Source organism: Anabas testudineus, chromosome 8 (genome assembly GCF_900324465.2).
Source record: "Anabas testudineus chromosome 8, fAnaTes1.2, whole genome shotgun sequence".
Lineage (NCBI taxonomy): Eukaryota > Metazoa > Chordata > Actinopteri > Anabantiformes > Anabantidae > Anabas > Anabas testudineus.
In genome coordinates, this window is record NC_046617.1 from 19,733,701 (window position 1) to 19,743,074 (window position 9,374).

The following is a 9,374-nucleotide window of genomic DNA, read 5'->3' on the forward strand; positions in this document are numbered from 1 at the left end:
CCTTACAATTAAAAGTCTGTGTTTTAAAATGCTTGTTGCTTCGACACATTTCATCCACTTTTCCAACCAGAACCTCAAAGTCGACACTTTAATGTCACCTGCAGCGCACAGAGACCACACGATGAAACCTGAGTCACCTGTGTTACCTGAAGATCTGGTCCCACAGGTTTATTGAGTCTCCCACTGAGCCACAGATGGAACTACTTTGTTGAGCTGTGTTCCAGTAAAGATGAACTGATACATGACGAAAGACAAAAAGATAAACTAAATGTCATAAACCATGTGTTTTTCTTCTCTTCTCAGATTTTATCACACAGAACTTAAGAACAGAGATTTGAACTGAGCAGAACTGAAATAAAACTGATATTAAAACACAGAACACATAGAAAGAAACTACAGAGATTACTATTTGTGCTGAATATTGCAGCTTAGTTTTCAGGTGTTCTCCGACGAGGTCTGATCTGTTTCCACTTCCTGAATGACAGTAGTCAAGGCGGAAGCCTAGAGGGGACAGAGCTTTTGAATGCCCTACCACTGCACATTTGTCAGGCACCTTCATCGTCCATTTTTAAAACTTACTTGAAGACTTATTTTTTCTCACTGGCTTTTAATTCAGCATGAAGACTCTGTTTGTTCCTTTGTTTTATTCTTTTGTTTTTATTGTCATCTTGTTATTATTCATGTCTTAATTGCTTGTTTTTCTTTTGACTAACTGTGTACAGCACTTTGGTCAGCCAAAGCTGTTTTTAAAGGGCTTTATAAATAAAGTTGAGTTGAGTTGAGTTGAGTTGAGTTGAGTTGAATGTTACCTGTGGTTCGCACCTCGTTGAAAACTCTGTTCTTACTTTAATGAAGACGACTCTTGATTGCACCCCGACCTCCTCCGGAGTATTAATGACTTCTGCTGACGTAGTGGAGGTTTCTCTTCACCATGGAAAGGATTCTGACCTTTTCATGTTGTTGATCTTTCTTCCTTTCTGTCTGTCTAAGACTGCAGTCGACTGCTGACTGGGCCAGACTGCAGGTTTTCACTGTGTTTTATGTTGTTTGTTCAGCCTCCTTCATTTGCATTGAGATTTACTTTATTTTGGTAGCTTCAGTCAAACAGCAGCCAAATGCCAACTCAACACCTGAAATCAACTCCAGAGCTTTTATCAGCTTCATTTGTCTTGAAGGAATCAGATCACACCACGTCACTTCACTGTTTCTCAGTCAATTCACTGATCAAATAGATGCACTCTGCGTGTTTAATATCATATGTCTGTAAAACCTCTTTAGACTGAAAGTGTTAAAGACATCGCTCTGGTTCTGTGTGGTTGTCAGTTTTATTCTTAAAGAGTAACTTTAAGAATTAAAAGTTTTACATAGGAGATAAATACAAATCTAAATATAGTTCAGCGCACAGCCCCACCCCCCCCTCGCGCTCTTTGTTTCTCGTCTAACATGTTTGTCTTCAGGCTAAATTTGGAAAGTACCATTGCTTTACCAGAAGCTGTATAAAAGCTGGAGCTGCTACCTGGTTCATGACACAGACGCCAAGCCACCATGTCTGACCAGCTAACGTTTGAGAGGGAGAACCGTGAACGTATCCAGGCTGTGGAGAACTCATTCGGCCCATCAGGGAAGCCCCTGTACCAGACAGGTCGGATCCTGATGGGAGAGGGACGTTTGATAAAGCAGGGCCGTCGGAAGCAGGAGATGAAGGTCTTCTTCCTGTTTAACGATGTGCTGGTGTACGGCAGCATCATCCTGAACTGGAACAAGAACCAGAAGATCATCCCTCTAGGTGAGAAACTTCTCTGGTTGATTTGAGCGAATGGTTTTCCTGCTGTGCAGAGTTCTAAGTAGTTGAATGATTTTCTTTTGTGCGTTTCTCAGGTGACTGTTTACAACCTGAATCACAGGAGGAAGAAAAACCGATGCACAAACTTGAATTTTTATTTTTTCTGTATTTTTATTAACACAACATTTTTTTCATTTCAGAGGACATCATGCTAGAGGACATGGAGGATGGTGCCCTGAGGAACCAGTGGCTGATCCGAACACCACGCAAGTCCTTTTTTGTGTCAGCCCCTTCACACGAGGAGAAGCAGGCCTGGATGCAACACATCCAAGACTGCAGGGACAAGCTGCTGCAGGGTGGTAGCCGCCAACCTGGCTCCAACTTTGCTGTTTCCTGGATTCCAGACCAGACATCCTACAAATGCATGCGCTGCTTAAACAAGTTCTCTGTAACCAAGCGTCGACACCACTGCAGAAAATGTGGATTTCTGGTCTGTAATTCCTGCTCCAAGCAGCGAGAATTGATCGACCACATCCACCCCACAAAGAGGTTGAGAGTGTGCAGCCTCTGTTACATAAGGAAGGAGGAAGACGTGTCTCGCTCGAGGGGAGACAGCACGGGGAAAAACAGTTCAGAGGACGATGATTTGGCACCATCCAGTGATGAAGGCGAGAAGGAGGAGGAGGAGATAATGCAGTTTGATCTTCCCAGCACCTGGCTGGACTCCAGGAGGGGCACCTGGGGACATATGAACAGCTATGTTAACCCCGGACCAGTGAAACACCGGCCTCACTCAAGCATAACATGACACCTCCAGTGAACTGATGTATTCATGACCACGAAACATCAAAGAGCAGCGTAACATGGAATGAATAAAGATTAATAAAGATTACCAGGAAATATACTCTGCTGTTAGAAGTTAATAATCATATATCTTATTTATACATTTATACATATTTACTGGTGTCAAGATTGGACCTCACTTATAGACACACTTACTGTGAAGTAAACACAAAGCACTTTTGTTTTATTAGATGAGGAGTTGATAGAGACCTCAGTGTGATTTAAATCAAATGTATAACTTATTGTTTTCATGTGAATATATAATATTTAAACTTCATAATTGTTCTTTTGAAATTCCACATCAACAATAAACAAACACCTCAAACTAAACTGTCTGTTGTCATGTTGGATACAACAATCGTATTTTTTCTGTCATGATTCTGATGCAGAAACAATTTTCCTCAATTTAAACTTTGCAGACATGAGGCTGAGACTATACATTATTCTTCAGCACATTCAATTTGGCAGTAAAACGTTAGGCACTACGTTAAAGTGCCTAGTTTCATCTAAAGCTGGCTGGTTGTTTTCTTCGTGTGTTTAGGATTGTTGTCCTGCTGAATGGTGAAATGTTGTCTGTTGAGTTTTGAAGCAGTTGACAGTAAGTCAGCCTGCAGAATGCTCCTACATACCTCTGCATTAACCCTGTTGACTGTCTGAGGACCCAAGTGCAACACACAACACAACTCTATTATAAGACAAGCACATTCGTCTTGTACGTAACACGTACGTAACAAAAGGCTACAGACGGTAGAATAAAGAAGAGTCCACCTAAAGTCCAGCTGGGATTGACAAAGGACAAACGCACCTCAGTAGAAGTCTAAATAAGATGCTTTTCACTGCTGACACACAGCACACTGTGCATCTTACTTGGATTTCTTGAGTACATGTAAACTCGACTACTTGAGAAAGCTGTTTTCTCTGAGTAACCTGATTACTTAAGTGCATGTAAACACGCCTGTCACGAAGTCAAGTCTGCAGCTCACTGACAAAAAGGATGGACAATGCCTTTTATTTTGTTTGTATTAATAAATGCTGCTGCCTGCACGCTGCAATAACAATAAGATGTTGATCAGTATTTTCTATATCTTTATAAACATAATTTATTGATTTCATTGAAATATTATGATATAATTTTCAGGGTATATCACCTACTCACACTATGATTAGTTCAGTGGATTAAACCTGAAGACATATGAAGTTTTGTTTGTAATGATCAATGCAACAAATGTGATTTCTGACCTAAAAATGAATAACTGTGTTTCTAAATCCCCAAACTTTCTTAATATTCACACTTTCACTTGAAATGATCACAGATCTTCTCTGTGGTCTCAACGTTAGACTCCATTCTAGATTAGAAAATGTTTTAGCAGACTTAAAATATTTATTTTATTTTGTCAAACTAAAAATAAAAAGTAACACATTTTGTGTTGTGCTAATGAAATAAATCAGATAAAATGTTTTTTGATCAGCTGTGTGTTTACCTCCAGGAAACGTACCTAGAAAATGAAAAGTACATTAAATCAACTTCCTTATCAGAAGAGGGCAAAATGCTGAAAGCACCGTCTCTTTCTCTTTGGAGTTTCCCTTGTATTCTGCTCTGTTTACAGTCACAACAAACTGCATTGACTTCTCAACAAGGTCTGTGATTGGATACCACGTATACGGTATTTACTGTAACACTGGAATGAATGACCTAAAAGTCAACATGCAGAGACACAGTAGACTGTCTCCGGCAGTAGGGCGTCTACGTCACTAAATGTTTTGGCAGGTGATCAAAGTTTATTTCTTTTACACTGCAGCTGCTCAGCCAGTCTCACGGTACTGTATGGGATTTTAAAACATTAACTGTTGTATTTATTTATTTATAACCTGACTCAAAGTCTCTTGTGGGAACCTTTGTATTGCATGTTGTTGCTTTTTGCTTCACACATGAATAATGTTTGTTTCTCCCTCTCAGCACTGCAATATACATTTTTACGCTGATGACACCATCTTGTATGTAACTGCAAACCAGGCTTTCTCCAGACTGCAGGTAGCTCATGAGACTTCTCTGTTTAATTTAAAGCTTGTTTTAAGTCTATAAAAAACTTAAGGCCGCCACCTTGTTTCTCATTTGAAAACAGAATAAAACTTTTTAAAAGTTCACTTTACCCCCTTGAATGATCAAATTTATTACTGTAGACAATGAAGACCAGTGTGCTTTACTGTCTTACGTTAAAGTGAGTGAAGTTCTTTTGAGGGATTTTAAAGCTTTTGGATTATTATGTAGTCATTCATTTGTTTCTGTGTTTGATGGTTGTTTGGCCTGAATAAACTATTGTTATGTATTTTCTTTGTTTCTATGTGTAATTTAGTTCTCAGGTCTCTGTTGTGAAGGAAATTTCCAGATAAAATAATCATCATTTAAAATTTAAATGATCATTTATTAATTAATACTAAAGCTTTTACGTTTTAAATAAGCTAAATAAATCAAAATGAAGTTTAACATTATGACACACCCACCTTTTCTTTTATTTATTGTCTGACATGTTTCAGTCTAAAATTGGAAAGTACCATTGCATCACCAGGAAACCAGGTGCATAAAAACTGCAGCTGGCACCTTGTTCATGCCACAGACATCAATCCACAATGAATGACCAGCTAACATTTGAGCGGGAGAACCGTGAACGTATCCAGACTGTGGAGAACTCATTTGGCCCATCAGGAAGGACCCTGTTCCAGACAGGTCGGATCCTGATAGGAGAGGGCCATCTGACCAAGCAGGGCCGTCGGAAGCAGGAGCCAAAGGTCTTTTTCCTCTTTAACGATGTGCTGGTGTACGGCAGCATTATCCTGAACGGCCGCTGGCACAAGAACCAGAAGATCATCCCTCTAGGTGAGAAACTCCTCCAGTTTGTTGGAGATAATTCATCAGGTTTCCATCACCTCTAATCCTAACTGCTGTCAACTTAAACTAAGCTTAGTTTCTCTACTATTGTGTAAAGTGGAGTAGCTGAAACAACTGTTGAAAATCTGAATCACAGGAGGAACAACACAAAAAGTTGGTGTACTAAACCCTTGACTATAACGTACTATATATTTCACTATACAATGTTTTTCATTTCAGAGAACATCATGCTGGAGGACATGGAGGATGGTGTGGGACTGAGGAACCAGTGGCTGATCCAAACACCAAGGAAGTCCTTTTTTGTGTCGGCCCCTTCATACGAGGAGAAGCAGGCCTGGATGCAACACATCCAAGACTGCAGGGACAAGCTGCTGCAGGGTGGTAGCCGCCAACCCGGCTCCAACTTTGCCGTTTCCTGGATTCCAGACCAGACATCCTACAAATGCATGCGCTGCTTACACAATTTCTCTTTAACCAAGCGTCGACACCACTGCAGAAAATGTGGATTTCTGGTCTGTAATTCCTGCTCCAAGCAGCGAGAAGTGATCGACCACATCCACCCCACAAAGAGGTTGAGAGTGTGCAGCCTCTGTTACATAAGGAAGGAAGAAGACGTGTCTCGCTCGAGGGGAGACAGCACGGGGAAAAACAGTTCAGAGGACGATGATTTGGCACCATCCAGTGATGAAGGCGAGAAGGAGGAGGAGGAGACGATGCAGAGTTATGCTGCCAGCTCCTGGCTGGACTCGAGGAGGGGATTAGATGGACAGTTGTATTAAATGCGACCAGTGCAGTGACGGCCCCAGTCAAACATAACAGGACCATTAGCACCATTAAACATCACAGAGCAGTGTAACATTGAATATTTAAAGATTACCAGGGAATATTTATACTCAACTTTTGGAAATAAATAATCATGTGTTGTATTTATACAATTTACTGGAATCATTATATTAATGTATTCTTGACTTTTCTTATAAAAATTAAAAAAGTGACTTCAGTGTGACTGTAATGAAAAATGTTTGTATAATTTATTGTTTCCATTTAAACTTTAATATGAACAATTAAGAACTCAGAAGCAGCTAAAACAGTTTGTTGTCTTTTTAAATTAATTTCCTAATCGGGAGAGGGTAAAATGCTGAAACCACCTTCTGTATTTTCCTAGTTCCCTTTGTATTTTGCTCTGTTTATATTCACAACAAACTGCACTGACTTCTCGACAAGTGTCTGTGATTGAATCACTTGAAGAATGTGGTTTGTATTTTATTGGTTTAGGCTTCTGCCTTTACAGTATTTGATGTAATGACCTATAAATGAACCTTCAGAGACATGGTAGAATATCTCTGGCAGTATTGTGTCTGCATCATTGTTCATGTTGGATGCACCGATCTGAACTTTTCTGCCAATGATTTTGATGCACACAATATTTCTCTTAATTTAAACTTTGCAGACACGTGGTTGAAATGATGCAGTCAAATAATAGATACTATATTAAAGTGCTGAGTTTCATTTTTAATCTAAGCATGTTTGGTGGCTGTGTCTCAGTCAGTACAGCAGTTATCCATTAACCCAGGATCGGTGGTTTGGTTCCGAGTCCCCCCCCTCCACAGCACATCTTTGATCTTTTGACATGCTGATGATACTAACTCCACAACATTCTAGATAACAAATATAAAGACATGGAGGTCGCCATCTTTGTTTTTGTGGAGAAGAAATTGTCATCACAGAGAAACAAGCTAAAATTATACTATTCTCCAACTGCATATTCCTGGGTAACTAGTTCCTCCTGTGCTCCTGGTCCAGACCTGGGTTTTGAGAACTTCCAGCAGCCCCCATTCTGTCAGGGGAAAACCACCACGAGGATCCCTTCTGAGCAGTTCCACCTGTAACATCACGGCACACTTAGTTCTGGCACCATGTTTCCCACAGTCTCAGTTCCAGTTAGTCGTCAATGTTCAGCATCATCTGAAAACTTGGTTCAATGGAAAAAACTTACAGACATGTTAACTTTATTAAAGACATATTAACTTTATTAAAGACATATTAACTTTATTAAAGACATATTAACTGAGCTGAATCTTCAATATTGTGCTTCATTTAGTCCAAATTAAAACGAATATGTTTTTGGTTAATGTGATAAAAATGTAGTTTGATCAGCTGTGTGTTTAACCTCAGGAAGTATTTTAACTGAACTTTATTTCCTTATCAGAAATGCAAAATGCTGAAACCATTTTCCCCTTGAAGTTTTTTTTTGTATATTGACCCATTTACATTCACAACAAACTGCGTGAACTTGTCGACTTGGACTGAATGACTGGAATAATGTTTACTGTTCTAGTTAACTGCCTTTATTTAACTGGAATGGCTCATTAATGACACCATAAAATATCTCTGCAGCACGGCATGTGGGCTGGCAGGTAATCGATGTTAGTTTCTGTTAAATTCCAGCTTGTCACTGAACGGCTCAGCCAGTTTTTTTAATTAACAAAATGAAACTGTTTTCAAACAGCTGCTGTTGTTTTCAAATCAATATTTGAAAAGTCTGAAAACGGAGCTCCAGAAGCATTTACTTTGGGCCCACTGCTTTTTAATTATGAATAATGAATTTGAATAATGTTTGTTTTTCATCTGCACTGTTTTCTGCATTTTTACGCTGATGACACCATCTTTTATACCTTTAACGCCGCTGTAAACCAGGTTTCTCCAGACTATGATCAATAGCCCCTGAGGCCTCTCTTTTTAATTTAAAGCTTCTTTTCAAATGCTGTCGACCACTGTGCCATTCAACATGTTACTGCAGACAGTTATTGTACTTTGAGTTTGATTGATTGATTGATTACTGTGAGTTATGTGAAGGCATCAGCACACCTACTGTTGATTTAGATTAACGTTTGACAAACCTTTTTAGCCTCTTTTTTAACTTCACTTTTAATGCTTTCACAGTATTTACAACTGATATTGACTATTGCTCAGTCCTTCAACTCAGATCCACATTTGACCCCTTTAACAACTATTGATCTAACAGACGTGCTAGTAGCTCGAGTCATTTCTATAAAATTTTTAAAATGCAAAGACTTCCCAAATGTTGTGGAACATTCAGAGACTCTGAGGAAATGAGCTGGTGAATAAAATTGAACTTTGAGCCCCTTAACCCAAAACTCTATTATACAAGGAGGACGCTTTGCATAATAACTCGTGTCTTTCTCCCTCTTGGTATGAAGTGCAGAGACATGCCAGTAGCTCAGGTGTTAGGTTTGGCCTTGTCAGTAGATTTTATGGTATGGCTTTTGGTAAAAATGCTCAGTGTTTCCTCTTGAAACATATTATATCTCTTATCAAATCTGCAAACATAACAAACATCTTCGTTCATATGACTCTGAGGTAAAAACAATTTGTGGCTGCACAACAATTGCACGAGTTTGCATTGACAAAACTCCACATCAACCAGGTTGTTACCAATTCTCTCATTTTCCTGTGCACCGATGCTTTCTTGCACGTACAAGTCACACAAGATACACAATCAGTCAGCATATATGGAACATCTTCATGTGTAGTCTTTTCTTGTTGTTAAATTAGGTTTTACAAAAAGCATTGTTGTTATAAACCTGAACTTGTGCAGACATCCTGGCTTCATGTCTGTTTTAATAATGTTTCTTTCAACTTCTCTGTTGTATATATGTGTTGTATGTATGTGTGAAATGATCCGTGAGGGTGAATCTGCACGAGGATCAGTGTTTCTGTAAGATTATGTCTTTCAGCTTGTTAGTGTGAGGTAATGTGATGGCAGAGGTCCAGGTGATTTCAGCTTCAGCCTCGTCGGTAAAGAGGGTGTGGGTGTGGTGGTTCACAGCAAAAATGTTC

The 9,374-nt window shown here is 39.3% G+C and overlaps 2 protein-coding genes across 2 annotated transcripts; both read left to right on the plus strand.

Moving 5' to 3' along the window:
• The first annotated feature begins 1,504 nt into the window (after positions 1 to 1,504).
• Positions 1,505 to 2,956, plus strand: LOC113160456 (pleckstrin homology domain-containing family F member 2-like). The gene is made up of 2 exons (XM_026357728.1): positions 1,505 to 1,786; positions 1,984 to 2,956. The coding sequence occupies exons 1-2, from the start codon at positions 1,546 to 1,548 to the stop codon at positions 2,589 to 2,591; spliced, it is 849 nt and encodes a 282-aa protein (XP_026213513.1). The 5' UTR covers positions 1,505 to 1,545; the 3' UTR covers positions 2,592 to 2,956.
• A 1,390-nt stretch (positions 2,957 to 4,346) lies between these two features.
• On the plus strand, positions 4,347 to 7,029 carry LOC113160485 (pleckstrin homology domain-containing family F member 1-like). The gene is made up of 4 exons (XM_026357774.1): positions 4,347 to 4,444; positions 4,584 to 4,658; positions 5,162 to 5,501; positions 5,733 to 7,029. The coding sequence occupies exons 3-4, from the start codon at positions 5,255 to 5,257 to the stop codon at positions 6,290 to 6,292; spliced, it is 807 nt and encodes a 268-aa protein (XP_026213559.1). The 5' UTR covers positions 4,347 to 4,444; positions 4,584 to 4,658; positions 5,162 to 5,254; the 3' UTR covers positions 6,293 to 7,029.
• Positions 7,030 to 9,374: the final 2,345 nt, after the last annotated feature.